This window comes from Carassius gibelio, chromosome A5 (assembly GCF_023724105.1).
Source record: "Carassius gibelio isolate Cgi1373 ecotype wild population from Czech Republic chromosome A5, carGib1.2-hapl.c, whole genome shotgun sequence".
Lineage (NCBI taxonomy): Eukaryota > Metazoa > Chordata > Actinopteri > Cypriniformes > Cyprinidae > Carassius > Carassius gibelio.
The window spans coordinates 2,824,031-2,844,162 of NC_068375.1; the positions used below are offsets into that span (position 1 = coordinate 2,824,031).

The 20,132-nt window shown below is 38.1% G+C and overlaps 1 protein-coding gene across 1 annotated transcript; it reads left to right on the top strand.

Moving 5' to 3' along the window:
• Positions 1-2,561: 2,561 nt before the first annotated feature.
• On the top strand, positions 2,562-8,923 carry LOC127988601 (uncharacterized). Its single transcript, XM_052591370.1, has 2 exons — positions 2,562-7,839; positions 7,944-8,923. Exons 1-2 carry the CDS (start codon positions 3,310-3,312, stop codon positions 8,658-8,660), a joined length of 5,247 nt encoding a protein of 1,748 aa, XP_052447330.1. The 5' UTR covers positions 2,562-3,309; the 3' UTR covers positions 8,661-8,923.
• The last annotated feature ends 11,209 nt before the right edge of the window (positions 8,924-20,132 follow it).

The window sequence follows — 20,132 nt, forward strand, 5'->3', positions numbered from 1 at the left end:
ACTTACCGAAATCAGTGAAAACAGCAGCAAGAAACAGAGCTGCAGCTTGACAGTGTCGCCCCGTTTCCATGGCAACTCCCTGCGCTACAGTGTTTGAATGAAGGCTACTCAGTGTTCAGCGCGCGCTCATTAAAACACGCAGAATTTACATAAACACTCAACCCCCGATTCAGCCCATTGCAAAATCTGCTTGTGTGTGTGTATACTATGAGACATAATAGTTGACTCGACCCTCTCTATTTGTTTACTCACCGCTTGTTGCCTTAAAAAAAAAATCCACTTCAGACTTTAACTTAGCCTATAATATTCAGTGGCAGACGGACAACCCACGAGACCATATAAAATAATGATGAGAAATACATGTAGTTACTACTTTTCTTTCTGTGAGAGTGCACGCATAGATCTCCGATTCCTCTGGTCAAGTTTTAACATAGATCCTGTTATGATTTCGATCAGATGCGTCGGCTGTGTCGGTTGATGAGTCAACGTTATTTCGACTTTGAATCGATGCTTTATTTTCCACTAAATAACGTTCTGATGTTCCGACCAAATAGTGAACGTTGATTCAACATCGAAATTTGATCGACGACCGATACTGACCTTTACAACCAACGTTGAAAGTCTGCTTGCTATCTGGGGAGGTAACGTTTACTGGAGCTCCAGAAAGCCAAGCCAGAAAGCCAACGTGGTAAACAGCCGCTGTATGAATTTAAATCTGTTCTATGAAATTTTTGTATGTAATTTTGTATGTAGAGCTTATTTATATATTTTAAAAATCGACAGGCTACTTGGTGCAAGAGTATCGATAGCGCCTCGCGGCCGGGAATATCGCAAAAATAAAGCACATCGATTTATTATCCCTCCCCTATTAATGCATATAAACTGCCATTAATAAGCAGGGGAAATTCCTGACATCAAACAAATAAACATTTGACCAGGATCGACCTTGTAAGAAATGAATAGGGAGACTAAAGATATAAAAACCCTGACTCGTTGAGTAATGTTTTTTATTTATTTATTTATTTTTAATCATTAAAATCGTATTAATTCATATTGAATGAATTATGAGAGTACTCGGAAATAGCAATAAAGCGGCGGGGTGATCCCCCTCCCCTCTCTTATGACGTCGCCTCGTGACGTCGCCCCTTGACGTCACAGTGATTAATTTCTTAGAACGTTGGGAGCATATAAAAGAGAGCAGAGTTGCATTTGCACCGTATTATCAACGAGTGACTGTGAGTAGGCTTTTCATCCAGTATCTCTTAATCTTTTCATGTCTTACAAAAAGAGAAATTTTTCTCAGTGTGCGTTCAGACAAAGATACACTTTACAATTACATTGAATAGAAACTCAGCAAAAAAGAAACGTCCCCTCACATTGAACTGCTTTAATTTGCAGTTTTAAAATGTAAATATCAGGGGAAATTCCCGACTCAAACAAATAAACATTTACATGATCAGGATCGACCTTGTAAGAAATGTATAGGGAGACTAAAGATATAAAAACCCTGACTCGTTGAGTAATGTTTTTTATTTATTTATTTATTTTTAATCATTAAAATCGTATTAATTCCTATTGAATGAATTATGAAAGTACTCGGGAATAGCAATAAAGCGGCGCGGTGATCCCCCTCCCCTCTCTGTGACGTCGCCTCGTGACGTTGCCCATTGACGTCACAGTGATTAATTTCTTAGAACGTTGGGAGCATATAAAAGAGAGCAGAGTTGCATTTGCACCGTATTATCAACGAGTGACTGTGAGTAGGCTTTTCATCCAGTATCTTAATCTTTTCATTTAAAGATACACTTTACAATTACACTGAATATAAACTCAGCAAAAAAAGAAAAGTCCTCTCACATTCAACTGCTTTTATTTGCAGTATTAACATAAAAAATTAAACAATTGAGACATTAACTGAGCAAGTTTCACAGACATTTTACAAACACCGTAACCGTGTCCTTAATTGGCTACTATACCGCCTGCAAGCTTTTATTTTCTTCAGGCAGGGTTGCTAACTTTTAAGTTCAGCTCAGAGTGAGAATTTTTTTTTGTGGGTGATCTTGATTTCTGTGTGGGCTAAACGCACTAAAGAATGAGCTACAGAAATCAAATAAATAAAGACATTTCATAAAAATTTACATATAACCGTGTATAACTGTATAAATTCATAATGACACCAAATTTCATTTTTAAAATGCGATTTTCTAGCTAAATGTTAATACATCTAATATTATGCTAATGTTACACTCAATCCTGACAAACAATGATGTATCTCGTTTTGTTGTTGAAAAGATAATAGCTACTTTCCACCTTGCTAACAAGCTGTTAAACATTATCTCATGTTAATTCAGATATTAGTGATACCTTGCTAACAAATATATATATCATATATCATATATCATTCAACTCCATGCAAGCTCCATGCAAGCATTCAAATGCATTATATGTAAAAAGTATATAAAGTTGAATGCCTTTTTCAGTATCATTTTAAACTTATCTTGTCTTAAATTCAATATTGGCTTGCATCCATTAATATTCACTGGCGTGTATACTTACATGAGTATCAATAAAAATTAAAATTACCTGCAATATTCTTTTGAGAAATAGATCCATGTATATTTATTTAAAGCCATACAGGTACCTAGAACATGGCATTAAATGATTTTTTTTTTCGACCACAAAATTAATCTAATTTGCCCATTGGAATTTAAAACCATTCATACTGTTCTATGGTTTTAGATTATTTAATAATAAATCATTTATTAACATAGATGATATCACCAGTGATGCATTCTCATAAAAAGTGAGGATTTTACATATTTTCCTTTTAATTATTAACATTGATAACACCTATGGATAAAGCTGCAATAATTGTTTTTAAATTATTCAAGTTTATATGTTATATTTTAACAATACAGAGACAACCTGTTTCATATTATTATAAATATTTCATTTGTTATAAAATTTTACCTTTTACATTAGGCATAACTTTTTTCATTTTGAGAATAATTCAATTCTATGTGTTTTCAGCTACGCTAATTTAAATAGTTTTTCTTTCTTAACATATTATATGTGAATAATACAGTATTTTATCACTGCACTGCTTCACTCTGCTTTTAATGTGTCTCATGCATGAGTGCCACATTTTCAAGATACCATGTCGAGTTCTGTGTTCTGTGTTTTTACTCAACTTATCTCTTCTCTCTTTCTCTCGCAGTGTTTCACAGATAATGTTGCAGACACAAGTGGACTAGCACAATTCCACGATTTTATAAATTTACAATCTTACATCCTTTAAAGGAGCCAACCATGTCTGACTATTCCCCACAGGGAGCTCCCATGCTGAGATTATTCACGCTGGGATTATCTATACCCTCCCTTCATGACAAGAAAGGGCGATCAAAGCCTTCATGTCTGTTTCAGGAGCGCCGGGAGTATAAGCCTCAAGCCTCTTTGAGACAAAAAGCACCTAAGCCTGTTAAGCCCCCACAGAAATCACCTGTGATTGAGTGTTCCCCACAGGAAGCACCTCTGTCTGAGTGTTTCTCAGGAGCACCTGTGGTTTCCACAGGATCACTGCAGGGAGTATACATGCCTGCTAAGACTCCACAGAGAGAACCTCTACTTGAGAGTTTTACAGAGGGTGGTCAAGTGTTCAAGTGTTCACCAGAGGGATCACCTGTGTCTGGTTGTTCTCAAGAGGGAGCACCAAAGCCTATGTGTTCCCCACAGGCAGCTCCTGTGATTGAGTGTTCCCCACAGGGAGCTCCCATGCTGAGATTATTCACTCTGGGATTATCTATACCCACTCTTCATGACCAGAAAGGGCGATCAAAGCCTTCATGTCTGTTTCAGGAGCGCCGGGAGTATAAGCCTCAAGCCTCCTTGAGACAAAAAGCAACTAAGCCTGTTAAGTCCCCACAGAGATCACCTGTGCCTGAGTGTTCCACTCAAGGAACACCAGTTTCAACAGGATCCCTGCAGGGAGCACATATGCCAGCTGATACCCCACAGGGAGAATCTATGCTTGCAAACGTCTCAAAGGTAAGGCCATTGCCCAAGTGTTACCCAGAGGGATCATACATACCCAAGTGTTCCACACAGGAAGCACATTTGTCCAAATGTTCCCCACAGAGAGAATATGTGCACACCGGGAGCATACAAGGAGAAATGGTTCTTAAGTGCCCCCTACAGGAATTACCTGTGCTTGAGTGTTCCCCACAGGGAGAACCTGTGTTTGAGTTTACCCAAGCAGAACTGTTTTCTCCTGAAGGTTCCACTCAGGGAGTATCTTACAATCATGGAACACCCATGCCTAAGGTGTTCACCCTGGGAAAGTCTGTACCTTTCTTATCCACAGAGAACTCCAAGCTACGTAAGTATCAAGCTTTCTTGAGACAGGGAAAACGCTTGTCTGTTAAGTCCCCACAGGGAACACCTCTGCTTGAGAGTTATTCAGAGGTAGGCCCGGTGTTTGAGTTACCCCCAGTGGTAGCGTTAACTCCTGAAGGTTCCCCTCAGGGAGCATCTTCCAATCATACAACACCCATGCCCAAGTTGTTAACCCTGGGAATATCTGTACCGGTCTTGTCCACAAAGAAGTACTGGCTACATAAGTATCAATCTTTCTTGAGACAAAGAACACACTTGTCTATCAAGAGTGCACAGAAATCTCCTGAGCCTGAGTTTTCACCTCAGGGAGCACCTGTGAATGGATATTTCCAAAAAGAAGCACCCCTGTCTGAGTGTTTCTCGGGAACACCTGTGCTGGAGTATTTTACTCAAGGAATGCTGGGTTCCACAGAATCCTTGCAGGGAGTAAACATGCCTGCTAAGGACCCACAGGGAGCACCTCTGCTTGAGAGTTATTCTGAGGGAGGCACGGTGTTTGAGTTACCCCCAGTGGAAGCGTTAACTCCCGAAGGTTTCCCTCAGGGAGGATCTTCCAATCATACAACACCCATGCCCAAGTTGTTCACCCTGGGAATATCTGTACCTGTCTTATCCACAAAGAACTACCGGCTACATAAGTGTCAATCTTTCTTGAGACAAAGAACACACTTGTTTATCAATAGTGCACAGAAATCTCCTGAGCCTGTTTTTTCATCTCAGGGAGCACCTGTGACTGAATATATCCCAAAAGAAGCACCCCTGTCTGAGTGTTTCGCAGGAACACCCAGACTAGAGTATTCTACTCAAGGAATGCTGGGTTTCACAGGATCCTTGCAGGGACTTTACATGCCTGCTAAGGACCAACAGGGAGCACCTCTGCTTGAGAGTTATTCAGATGGAGGCCCGGTGTTTGAGTTACCCCCAGCAGAAGCGTTTACTCCCAAAGGATCCCACCAGGAAGCATCTTCCAATCATACAACAACCATGCCCAAGTTGTTCACCCTGGGAATATCTGTACCTGTCTTATCCACAAAGAAGTACCGGCTACATAAGTATCAAGCCTTCTTGAGAAAAAGAACATACTTGTCTATCAAGACTGCACAGAAATCTCCTGAGTCTGAGTTTTCATCTCAGGGAGCTCCTGTGACTGAATGTTTCCAACAGGAAGCACCCATTCCTGAGTGTTACCCAGAGGAAGAACCAATGATTGTGTGTTCCCCAGAGGAGGAATCCATGAATGTGTGCTCCCCAGAGGAAGAACCCATGCTTGTGTGTTCCTCAGAGGAAGAACCCATGCTCGTGTGTTTCTCAGAGAAAGCTTCTGAGTCTGAGTTTTCTCCACAGGAAGCACTCATGCTTGAGTCTTCCCCTCATCAAAAACCCTTGCCTTATGGCTTCCACTTCATGCCAAAGTTATTTACTTTGGCATTATCCTCACTCATTTCTTCCACATGGAAGCACCAGCAGCATAAGTCCCAATCTTCCATGAAACAGAGAACTCGTTTACCTGCCAGGTCCTCAAAGAAATCACCTACACCCAAGAGTTCTTCACCAGATGCGGCCATGCCTGAGTGTCCCCCTGAGGAAGGATCCATGACCCATCTTGACAAAGCAAAGGTCGAGGCAAGAGAACGCCACAGGTCCCCATATAATCAGACAAGGAAGTCACAGAGAGTCACCCAACCTGCCAAGGGTAAAAAAGAGGCAACCATGCCTGTGTGTTCCCCAGAGGAAGAAGAACCCATGCTTGTGTATTCCTCAGAGGAAGAACCCATGCTTGTGTGTTCCTCAGAGGAAGAACCCATGCTTGTGTGTTCCTCAGAGGAAGAACCCATGCTTGTTTGTTCCTTAGAGGAAGAACCTATGCTTGTGTGTTTATCAGAGAAAGCACCCAAGCCTGAGTTTTCCCCACAGGAAGCACTCATGCCTGAGTCATCCTCTGAGGGAGCATCTTCCCCTCATCAAACACCTTCACTCTCTGGCTTCCCTGATGAAGCTCCCATGCCAGAGTTATTAAATCCTGGAATATCTTCACCCGTTTCTTCTATAAGGAAGCACCAGCAGCATAAGTCCCAATCTTCCTTGAAACAGAGAACTCGTTTACCTGACAGGTCCTCACAGAAATCACCTGCACCCAAGAGTTCTTCACAAGATGCGGCCATGCCTGAGGGTTCTCCTGAGGAAGGATCCATGACCCATCTTGACAAAGCAAAGGTTGAGGCAACAGAACGCCACAGGTCCTCACATATTCAGACAAGGAAGTCACAGGGAGTCACCCAATCTGCCAAAGGTAAAAAAGAAGCACCCATGCCTGTGTGTTCCCCAGAGGATGAAGCACCCATGCCTGTGTGTTCCCCAGAGGATGAAGAACCCATGCCTGTTTGTTCCCCAGAGGAAGAACAACCCATGCCTGTTTGTTCCCCAGAGGAAGAAGAACCCATGCTTGTGTGTTCCTCAGAGGAAGAACCCATGCTTGTGTGTTCCTCAGAGGAAGAACTCATGCTTGTGTGTTCCTCAGAGGAAGAACCCATGCTTGTGTGTTCCTCAGAGGAAGAACCCATGCTTGTTTGTTCCTCAGAGGAAGAACCTATGCATGTGTGTTTATCAGAGAAAGCACCCAAGCCTGAGTTGTCCCCACAAGAAGCACTCATGCCTGAGTCATCCTCTCAGGGAGCATCTTCACCTACACTCTCTGGCTTCCCTGATGAAGCTCCCATGCTGGAGTTGTTAAATCCTGGAATATCTTCACCCGTTTGTTCCACAAGGAAGCACCAGCAGCATAAGTCTCAAGCTTCTTTGAAACAGAAAACCCTCTTGCCTGTCAAATCCTCACAGAAATCACCTGTGCCAGAGAGCTTTTCACAAGAAGCAGCTATGCCTGAGTGTTCCTCTCAGGAATCATCCATGCACACCGGGACCCCACAAAGCCCGTCTCTTCTTAAAGCCCATCTTGACAAAACAAGGGTGGAGGAACCACACAGGTCCTCATCTAATAAGGCTAGGATGTCACATGGAGTATCCCAACCTGCCAAGACTCTGAAAAAAGCACCCATGCCTGAATGTTCCCCAGAGGAAGAACCCATAAGTGTGTGTTCCCCAGAGGAAGAACCTATGCTTATGTTCTCCCCGGAGGAAGAACCTATGCTTATGTGCTCCCCGGAAGACGAACCCTTGCATGTGTGTTCCCCGGAGGAAGAGCCCATGCTTCTGTGTTTATCAGAGATAGTACCTGAGCCTGAAATTTCCCCACTGGGAGCACCCATTCTGTCCTTTCAGCAAGACAATAAATGTGCTCCACGCAAAAAACAGCACACAATAAAGGATGCAAAGGTACAGCAGAAGCCGCAAAGAAGGAGAAAAAAGAAGAACCAAAGGCAGCAGGCAAGACCATGCCCAAGTTCCCATCCTAATCTGAAAAGGAAATGTGCATGCAGCAGAAACAAACTGGTATGTCCCTCTTAAGTTAATTTTATTTTTTTATTTTTACTTTCCAACCTCTTCTTGAAATGGTAGAAGCAATATATGACTATGTCTGTTTTTTATTTCAACAGGACAACTTAGATGGATGTCAGCTTCCAAAGAGGAAAAAGACAAATAACAGAGGTCAAAGATTCTTTCACCTCAGAGCCTGTCAATGCTGCCGTTTTTATTTGAGAAGTCAGCAGCGGAGAAAGCGAAACTCTTGTGCCCATCAACTGCCAAGAAGATCTCATTGTAACCTTTACCCAAAAGCCTGTCCATGTTCCCAACCTAGTTTTTGGAGACAGCAAAACCCACATACCCATCAAAGAGAACCAGTGCATCTGAGGCAAAGAACTCGAAGACCTCCCCCCAGAGCATATTCATGGCTTCAATCCACTTTGTGGAACCCTTATGACCCTCAAGTACGACAATCAGATCTGGGACGAAGAGCTCAAAGAATCTCCCCAAGAGCACATACTTGGTTCCAGCCAAGTTTGTGGAGGCAACAGAATGTGTATTCTTCTCAATCACAACCATGGCATATGGGGCATATGAGGCTTCACCCAAGAACATATCCATGGGCCCATCCCCATTTTAGGAGGCAGGAGAGCCCTCGTGCCCATCAATCACGACCATTACATTTAGGGCAAAGAGAAATGAGGGTTCATCCAAGAATGCACCCATGGACCCATCCCCACTTGTGGAGGGCACAGAATGCATATGAACCTCGATCAAGACCATGGCATCTGGGACAAAGAGCTTTGAGATTTCACCCAAGAGCCTATTCATGGTTCTGGCCCAATTAATCAGTCACCTAGTTCATAAAACATGATTTTTTTGGATTTGGATTTGTTTATACACTTTTATTTATTTATTTATTTATTTATTTATTTATTTATTAGGGCTAGAAAAATAACGCATTAAAATTATTAACGCATTTGATACACTTGACCTTAAAGTAATAGTTCACCCAACCAAAAATACAATTCTTTCATCATTTACTCAGATTGTCCAAAAGAGTAGGCAATATGTAATCAATTTGATCAAATAAAATATTTCTTGCTGAACCCACTTTTTGTAATGCCTTTTTGCTGGTTTACACAACAATGTTTTAAATTAACTTTTGGGAGTAATTTCTCCTAATTTGATGTGCGATTATTTCGATTAATTAATCACCACATCATGTACTTAATTAGATTACAAATAATAATAATTATCGCTTACCAGCCCTTATATATATATATATATATATATATATATATATATATATATATATATATATATATATATATATATATATATATATATATAACAATTGTAGAAAATGTTTGATTTGTTTTTAGAATCTGTGCATTTGTAAATAAATAAAAATGTATTCATTATACATTCATTAGACTTTTAAGGCTTTAGATGGAAATATATTTCACTCATAGGTAAAGCTATATATATATATATATACAGTGCTTCTTGAAAGTTTTTGCACCTCTTAGAATGGTGCAAAATATGCACCTCTCCATATTTCTGCATAAATATAACCCAAAACATCATCAGATTTTCATGCAATTTCTGAGAGTTGACAAAGAGAACCCATTCAAATAAATGAGATGGAAATAAATACTTTGTCATTTATTTCTTCTTGGAAATGATATAATATTATACAGTATATCTAATATAAGAGGGGCTAAAGTATGTACTTCTCTAGCATTAGCAGTTATTATGAAGGTGAATTAAGAGCTCATCTGTTTAAGAGTTGTTTTCAGTTAGTGATCAGGATTCAGTGCATGCCCTGTTTAATTTAAAGAACATGGATCTAACAAAGTCTACAAGGAGAAAGCCACAGCTCTCCAGAAATCCACTGCTGCCTGTTTGCTGTTTGATAAAAATCATGTGGACAAGGGCAATTGTGCCAGCAATGAATGGAGTAAATGTGTTTTCAATAGCTCTCTGCTATTCTCAATTATTTCATTGTAATACACCTTTTAGTCATTTGGAAATCATTACTCATTCATTCTTACTATCCTGAATAATGTAGACAAGGAAGAAGAATGCTGAAAAGTTGAATCTTGAAGAGGAGGAAAATACTGCAAATTCTCCAGAGGAGCCACTGGCCTATCAAGCTATCATAAAAGTGGTTAAAAATAGATATTATGGAAGCAATAGTGAAATTAAACAGCTCCTTTGACAGAAAATCTGATGTTCTTTCATCTACTTTACCAGAGTTGAATGTATCACTAATATTTCCACCAGAATGGCCTGGACTGAAGAAGAGGCAACAAAAGTTAACAAAACTCACATAGTGCCTGGAGAAATGATGTGCATACTTGGAGATTTAAGTGTGAAAAGTTTAGGAAAAAGATCTTTGACTTAGGCCCCGTCCACACGGAGACGCGTTTCTGTGAATACGCACAATTTTTTTATCGGATAGGCGTTTTGTCCACACGAATCCGGCGTTTTCATCAGGTGAAACCACTATTTTTTGAAACCGGGTCCCAGAGTGGATAAATTTGAAAACGCCGTCTGGACGGCTAATCCGTATATTTTCTGAAACGATGACGTCATCAGCCCACGTCTCCCCCCTAGTCAGACACCTCTACGTCACGTAACAGCAACAAAAAAAATGAACAAACACTGAACGATTGTCTTTTTATTAACTAACATTAACACTGATTAATAAATGTATTGTTTCATGTTCGTTTGTGTACCACACGCAAGGTTTATGAGCATAGTCCAAGTCTTCTTCTCTGTTTTTAGTGTATCTCTGTGGCAGAATTACACTGCCACATACTGGTCTGGCATGTATACTACATCATTATGCGGTTTCGTGTGGACGCGGATATTTCTTGAGACGAGGAAAAAAAAAGATCTGATTGGGGTAAGCTCCGTCTCCGTGTGGACGGGGCTTTAGAGTCAAGATCTCAAAACAAACAAACATTTGAACTGTTGAAATAAATGAAGGTGTTGAGAAAGTTAAACCTACTGCATTTGTGATGAAACTTCTGGCATAGGTACTGGGTGAGGGTAACTTTGACATTCCAGTTCAATCAGCAACAATTGCCACAAATTCTCTGGCATTTATTGTCTGAGTTCATCATTATCAAATGAAAGAACACATTTTGCATGTTGAAATATCAAAACCCCTGCAATACGATGGTAAAGCTTATCTTCCCAGATCTTACCACCAATGTCTTGAAACAGAGAAAAAGATTGACAAAATATGAAAGAAATGCAGGGAGCACATAATGAGATGTGGATTTTGTTTTCCCTCTAAGTTCATTGTGACTGTGAGGGTTTTGATTCATTTTGATTTGATATCAAAATGAATCATATCTACAGAACGCAGTGGAAAATTAGTGAAATACAGAAATTGCTGAGTTTGAAAATGGGATCAGAAGAAACAAACAATGATAAAAGCTGTTTTATCGTGTAGGGTTCCTCAGGGTTTCACCTTGGCCCCAATTCTGTTTTCTTTTTACATGCTGTTACTTGGTTCTATTATTAGAAAACATTTTACTGTCATTCCATTGTTACACTGACACAAATTTACCTGCTCATCAAACGAAATTCAGATGATTTGAATACCCTCTTGGCCTGTTTGACTGATGTAAAGACAAGTCTTTAATCTTTCAGAATCTCAATGAGAATTAAACAGAAATGTATATTTGGACCCTACGATTCCTCTTTTTCTCCTAAACTAAATTTGGGGTGGGCTGTCCTCTGTTGTAAAACCGTGGTTAAAAAAATTTGGGACGTTGTGTTTGATGAATCTCTTCGACAGGCAGATTAACTCTGTGGTGAAATCCTGCTATTTCCAACTTCAACTTTTATTGAAAGTAAAGACTTTTCTTTCTTTAAAAAAAATTGAAGAAGTAATCCATGCCTTTCTTCAAGGTTGGACTATTGCAATTCTCTTTACATTGGGATTAGTCATTCAGCTATGACACAATTACAATTAGTCTAAAACGCAGCAGCAAAACTACTACTGGGCTGCTCATAAACAAGATCATATTATCCCTGTCTAAAGTTCTTTACACTGGTTGCCGGTGCACTACAGAGTGGATTTTTGCATTTTACTTCTAGTTTATAAAACATTAAATAATGATATACCACCACTCAACCGGACCCAAATTTTTATTTTTATTTTTATTATGCTGAAGAACTTTATTTTATGGTACTCTAATAAAATTGTAATTGTTTTTGTCTTATTGTTTTATTTTGTTGTGTGTGGTTTTAGTTGTTGCATATTGGTCAACATGGTTTGTTTTTAATTGTGCTATATAAATATCGGCGAGCGTGATATCACCAAGTACAACATGTTCCTGGATCAATTTCCTTGTTGATCCTGGAACAACATTCCACTCAACCAATCAGAACAGAGATATAACTTTTCAGAATATATCTATTTTAGGCTTACAATCAGAGTTAGGTGCTTCTACTCCCTTGTTAATCAGCTATTATTTCCCACTGATTTTAAGAATACATAATGGGTAAGGTTAGGTTTAGGGGTAGGGATTGGGATTGGGTTAAGTCTATATTTTTGGACAATAATGTTGATCCAGGATCATCAGAAGATGTTGATCCAGGAACATGTCTTACTTGGCAAAATCACAGCGACCATAAATATCAGTCCATAAAACTTATTCAAGGATTGATTTCTTCCTAATAGATTCAAGATTTCTGCAACGTGTAATTTCAACAAAATACTATACTAGGCTGTGATCAGACCATGCCTCAGTTTTTCTTAACCTAAAAATAAAATTGAGAAATTATACCTGGAAATTGAAATGTTATTAAATTATGTCAAATTTTGCTAAAAAATATAATGATAAATTAAATAATGATGATGTATATGATTCAGTAGTTTGGGGGACAACGAAGGCAGTTATCAGAGGTGTTATTATAGCATAAAAACAGCCCAAAGATGACAGAACAGGGCTAAATTGATTGAAATAAACAAAATTATCAAAAAGTAATACATTTAGAGACTACTCTCAAAAAAGAGTTATATAATTTTTATATACTTTCTCAAACAATAGGTCATAAGCCCCAAAAATTTCTCACACGACAATTGAAGCATTTATAGGCAACACATGCGATATATTAAATGTATAATGGGAAAATTAAGGAAATTAATGGTTGCTTTGCTGACAACTACCAAAATAAATCTATGAATCAAAAAGTGAAAGAAGAATTCTTTTCTGATTTGGACCTCCCAATTCTTAGCCCTAATGCAAAATAATGTTTGGATCAAGGGATTTAATTGGAGGAAGAATTCTTCTGAAGCAACACAAAACACAAAGGGCCGGAATGATAGACAGACTGAAATTTAACTTATTTACTCTCCCACAGTCTGAACCAAACTAGTAGCACACTGCATTACATCAAACATCATTTGTCCTTGGCTGTCATTACTGCATGTCATACATGTAATGACCAATCATGTGGTGTGCAAAAAACAATGATGTTAGTTGAGGTTGTCTGCTATCATCTAGGCTGTTTATGCATGATTCGATCAATGTTTAGATTTAAATTTAAGTGTAATAATAACAACAATCTATTGTATTGCTTCAGAAGACTTATATGTGCTGCAAGACATTTCTGGTCACCATAACATTTGGATTGGCATTTCATCAAAAAAATTTTAAACTGGAGAACTATTTATTTAAATAATTGTTCATAACATAATTATTTACATCTTGTACAATACTAAAGCCCTTCAATTTAGTCAGTGTGAATTCTACTTACTTAATTTTAGGCATATATTATTGAAGCCATCTTGTTGCCATTGACATCACACCAACCTCTGTTTGCCTTTGCTCTGAAAATATTGAAATTATTTTATTTGACAATATGCATACATTCAATCCTAATGATTCAATTCAGATGTCCTGATTCAATTCTGATTCGCAAGCTCATGATTTGATTCGATTAAATTCAGTGAATATAGATTTAATACAAATGCTATTGATGTTTCTAAAAAAAAAAAATGAACATCATGAATGAACATCAGTTCACGTTGAATGAATAAAAATCAATTAAGACCCTCAGTCACACATACACACACACACAAACACACACACACACACAGATTTATTTGTTTTATTGTCATGTGTCATAAACACACTACTAATCATCAATCATAGGTAATGATAAAGGGGAAAAAGGGATCTGTATTGACTTTAATTAGTCAATAACCTCGACTGTTGTGCAAATGTGAACCCAAACACCCCTCAACAGATATCTAATTTCAGAAAAAATATTCAAAGCATTACAGTCTTTTTACTGGATAAGAAAATATTTAGCAGTGAAAAAGGGCCTAAATCCAGAATGTCTTTGTTTCAATCAAAGCCGCCCCAGAGAGAGCGATGATTTTTACAGCATTGTAATGTGAGAAAAAAAAAAACAGTTTTGTAAAATAAAATGTCCAAAATTCTAGAGCTTATCTCTTTAATAAATTGAAGCAAAGTCTTAATTTAAGGTATACTGTTTTTGTCACTATGCCATTGTTCCATGTTTGTAACTTTAAAGATGTGTAAAGAAAGGCTAATGGACGTTTGAAAAACTAATAAACTTCAATACCATGACTGAGGTGCCCTTGAGCAAGGCACCGAACCCCCAACTGCTCCCCGGGCACCGCAGCATAAATTGTTGGCCACTGCTCCGTGTGTGTGTTCACGGTGTGTGTGTTCACTGCTGTGTGTGTGCACTTTGACTGGGTAAAATGTAGAGCACAAATTCTGATTATGGGTTACCTTACTTGGTTGTATGTCACGTCACTTTCACCTTCACTTTCACTTTAAATGCTGTAAGTGATTCCCATGTACTGTAGATCAGCTCTAAAAAGTCTTATGGATGTTTCAATGATTCATCAATGAAAACTTTTAAGGTAAAAATGTCCTTTTGACATTACCTGGCCTGCATCTATTTAAGTTGTACAATAACAGTTCTGACATTCTGCTTATCAAACATCTCCTTACAATTTGTGTTCCACGGAATAACGGAAGTCATAAATGTTTGGAACAGCATAATAGTCAACATCTTTCAGCATAAACAGATGGAGCAGGTTATGACATCTATAGCTGCTGCTGCTATACTACTATTTGCCTCATTTGAAGGGTCTCACAGAGCTGAACATGTCTATGGGGATTAGAAAGAGCAGAGAATGATGAGGTGGTCATGATGTTGGGAAAAATATGAGCTGGTTGGGCTCATTTTTTTTCTTTAACATTAATGTTGAAATTATACGGGGAGAACTATTTAAGCAACCATGCGAGGATAATGGCCCTGTGCCTTCATTGTGTGCCAGGAGAATCCTGGAAAGCAACACAATCTGCTGGAATCCCAACAGCAGACCTGTATTGTATTTGGTCTATTTTTCAGCGGCAGTGAATTCTGTGATTGTATCACAGGCCCATAAAAATATCACATATAGTCCATGGCTACATTTTGTATCACAAACATCAAAATTCAATTCGTTTTTTAATTTGTTTTAATACTAGGTCTGGGGCATGGGTAAAACAATATACATACAAAGGCATTTGAAAAGTGCCCAAAAAATGGTGATGAAACCATGTTTTAGAGAGAGAGAGAGAGAGAGAGAGAGAGAGAGAGAGAGAGAGACCTTCATATAATAAAATATAAAACCACTGAAAAAAGTTGAAAGATTGATGTAATAAATGATATACCCCAAGGAAAAGTTCAAAATGTTTCTCTTTGGACATAACTGATTACTGCATATCCATCTCTGAACTATACTGACACATAATTGGTGTAGAAACAATTTTCAATCAGATTGTTTAGATAATATCATTTTAAACAAATATCAAAAGCATTTCTGGGCATTGTTAAATAAAATAATGCCACTGTTACATAGCAGACATTTTGTGGACTACATGTATATGATCCTCATAAGTTTCCAATTAAATAAACAACCTGGTTCAAATAAAGAAACAGCTATTTATTCTCATATCCTGTAGGCTTGTTTACAGCGCTCGTATTTTCACACTAACCACCAGTCTTTAGCAGTTGCGTTGTCTTTCACCAGTTTCCCCAAATGATCCAGGATTAGAGCTGAAAAAAAAAATAACAAGCTCCACTGCTTGGTATAATTGTCCACCACCATTGCCTGAGGCCAAGTGCATTTCCAAAACTGATTTGCTTTTCAGTTTTTCCTCTCTTGTGGAAGCCGGGGGAAAATCCCTCAGTGAAAGAGGGACACCCGCTCTGATTTCAGCTGCAGTCGGGCCTCTGGGTGACCCCGTGAAGCTGGGACTAAACTGGCTGCTCTTAAAACCACAAAGCCACAGTTGTCTCAAGCCAAGCCAATTTTACTGCCTACTCAGAGTGTCCTCCGATCGCAGGAAAACCAACACTGTTGGCTGATGTGGCCGGGGCAAATGTGTTTAAAATGGCCATTGGAAAAAGTATGAGATGCTGTTTGACTGGTAATTCCAGCACAATGTAAAAGCGCTCTGTCTCTCCATCTAAAGCATTAGCTGAGCTCACATTTGAGTGTATGTTGAAAACTATATCAAGTTTGTACTTAGTAAGATTTGTGAATGTTTTTGAAAGAAGTTTCTTGTGCTCACCAAGGCTGCGTTAATTTGATCAAAAAATATCACTATACTTTAACATGTTGTTATAAAATTACATTTATTTTTCTCCCGAAGGGTTATATTTTAATTATTATTATTTTAATATGAAACATGCATGAATAAATAATTTTCTTAAAGATCAGTAACACCCTTCGGATTAAAATATTCATTTTTTTGGGGGGAACTGGAAGTTCAAAACAATCTATTGTTTGTTTGCTTGTAACAATGTAAAAGTCATGCAACAAAGGGTTTAGTGATGTTTTAATGAAATTTCATTATGTCCAAATTATGAACAAATGTAAATAAAAGTGCAAACTGTGATATGATACTCCCTGAGACAAACAGGACAGAATATTTTATAAATATATACATTTTGGCTTGTGAAAGAGGACTGTCACTTTGCCTGTTCAAAACTGAGGTGGCAACACGCAGAAGGTGTTATAGTTACAGTGACCCCACTCTTCTATATTTCCCATTACAATATTTAGAGATAATTTCAGAAATATACTTACAGGAGTAAGTGCCTGCATTAGGTTTCACAAAGCAAGTAAAACAAGCGGTAGAATTACATTTCATTAACCAGTGTTTATTTTCTAAATAATACATAGAAAAAATAACATTGATGTACTTACTGTTAATAATGCTTGAGGAGTTCATGAAAATATACAGTACACTAGTCTTCTCTGTGACAAATAATATCAACATTATACAGAAAAAAAAACACTAACAAATGAACAAACAATCAGACATAATCATGAAAAATGACATATGGTACAAATCAATTTGTTATTAAAATGATATTGTGGTAAGTGCCCAAAACAGTGCATTTAGGATGTATACTGAGCAAAGTGGGTTTATTGAGTCTAACCAGTGCTCACGGAGACCATCAAAGTAGGAGGTCAAGCCTTTTAGGGTTGTATTTGGAGATACAGAACGACATGTCTGGTCTTGATTTTTATGTCAGTGCAGTCACAGAAGAATATCCAAATTCGGAGACCAAACGAGTGAGGCAGGGCATTGAAAAGAAACACTCTCAGGATAATAATATAAATCAAATAACATGTAACATTTGATTTAGATATAAAGGTTGTGAAAATAAAAACAGCAAACAAAATGAATATTCAAATGACACATAATGGGGTCAATTATCTCTCGTTGCAAAAAACATATGATTAAATGCATCTAAATTGGCTATACTATGATGAAAGTAGCAAACCATAAGACTTTTTACATCTCAGACTTTGGGAACACGGTTTAGATCTTGCAACTGTAATCTTCTATGGGATTGGAGAAAAACATGCTGAACTGGTCTAATATTAATGTCCAGCAATGTTACTAGTAGCCCTGTACAAAACCTACACAGCTGTGTAGAAACACAGAAAGCGAAATTACTAGGGGTGCTCCGATCACGATCGGTCGATCGTTAAAGCGCATCTCGTCAGTAGGCCTAAAGCCGGTTCTCTAATCAGCGGATAATTCCATCAGGTGCGTGATTTCACATAGAGCAGCTGTTACTACACAGAGCCGTTGTTAACTGAGAATATGCGCCAAAAAACACTGAAAATGAAGTGGATTTGCGCATCTTCTCTATTAACAACGGCTCTGTGTAGTAACAGCTGCTCTTTGTGAAATCACGCACCTGATGGAATTAACCGCTGATTAGAGAACCGGCTTTAGGCCTACTGACGAGATGCGCATTAACGATCGGCCGATCGTGATCGGAGCACCTCTAGAAATTACGGCAAAAATCTCAGGATGTAAAGTAACCTCTAACAGGTTGAAACCTTTAAATCACAAAATTGGATGTACAAAATAGCACATTAATTTGCTGAGGTACAACTTCATCTGCATGTACGGACATGAGGACATGCCTCTTTCTGCGGTGAGGATGAAAATGTAGGGACACGCGCTAGATTATAGAAGCAATCTATACATGAGGCTTTCTATACGTAGCCAAACATCAGCAGCTGAGCCACCACAAGCAGTCTTTCAGTTCCTCTCACCTATTCTACTATTTACACAAAACCACACGAGCTCCAGACCGGTTCAATGTATCTACTCAGCAATTGGAAACGGAACCTCTCTGACCAGTTTCCCCAGAATATACAAACATAGGGAATTTAAAACACCGGTGGAAGTCAATACGGCAAAGGAACGCTTTGTATAATTTTCCAAAGGTGGCACTTCTATAACATTTTCCTTGTGCATTAGAGACTTTTATTCATTACTCACACAAATTGAGTGGCTGGGAAAACAGGTCATTTCTTACGCCAGGCCTTTGCTTCCTATCCAGAACAGAGAAATGAACAGCAAGGAAAAAAAGGCTTTTGATCACACCAAATAAAACTGGAGACATATAAAAATAACTTAGATGAACTGTGTAAATATAAATAAAAAAGACAACATTCTTAATAAATAATGATATTATTTACAACACTGTATATTGCTAAGATATTTAAATTACTAATACTGAATAAGTAAGCAGCAAACATTACAGGCATGAGGTACAGCCCGTAAAAAAAAAAAGATCCTGTAAAGTTTACAGTAGACTGTTTCAACAAACTTCATTTGATTTGATCTGGTTTTTCATGGCTTCAAAAGAACAAGTTAATTTTGCGTTAGAATGCATTCCAATTTTTTTACATTTCTAGGAAAAAAACACAGAAAAGGTTGATCGCCGTTTGTGTACAACACTCCAGTAAAGAACTGTATGTACTGTAAAGCTCAGTAAAAGTACATTTTCAGTGATGTCTGAAACCGCTTGTGATACTGGTTCATATAATTGCACATATATTGGTATTTGTTCTAGGCACTCTTTCCAAGTGATAATAGAATAAAAGCAGCAGTATTTTAGCAATTACAATGCAATAACAGCATACAGTTTAATACTAGGAATAAAGACGTCTATACAGACTAAATATGACATGATCTTTACATCAAAAGAAATGACGACTGCTTGTGTACATGAAGAAATAAGTCACGACTGGCATGACCTACTCTGTCATCTCACTGTTGCCATGTCTCTCGCAGATCAGATTTTTTTCCTTTGGCTATCCTTAGATGGTCGGACTACACACATTTCTCTTTTATACTTGCAGTTTCAACCAAAGGTAGTGAAAAGAGAAGAACATAACAAGACACAGTATGAAGTACTATTCAATGATGTCATACACGAAACGACTATATATTTAATTTAACAATTATGATAACCTGTCTAACCATAGCAGCTTTTCTTTATATGGTAAACTTATTTTTTTTTTCTTTTTTTACTATTTCAACAAAATAACTGTTCAAAGAAGTGCAGCAACTGTTGTTGAAGATAAAAATATTGGTTGACAGAGATACAGTTGAACAAAACCACCAGATATAAATATACACACAAGCCCCTTCCTACCTTAAACTCTTCACTTCTGAAAAAAAAAAAAAGAGAATATTCACTGACCTCAATGCCATAGAAATAACCTCTTATCATTGGCCGGGCTGAGACAACCTGTGATGTTGGGATATGCTGGTTTGATAAGTAGCTTCACTTCTATCACAACAGTTGTTGTTGTTTCTATGCTACATTGCTAATGTAATGAGAAAGATGTCATTTAGATGTATTTCTGAGAGCTCAGGGAGATTGTGAGGGTGGCTGATAAATGCTTCCAAGACGTTTTTATGTTCCTTAGATGTTCTATGCTTTCT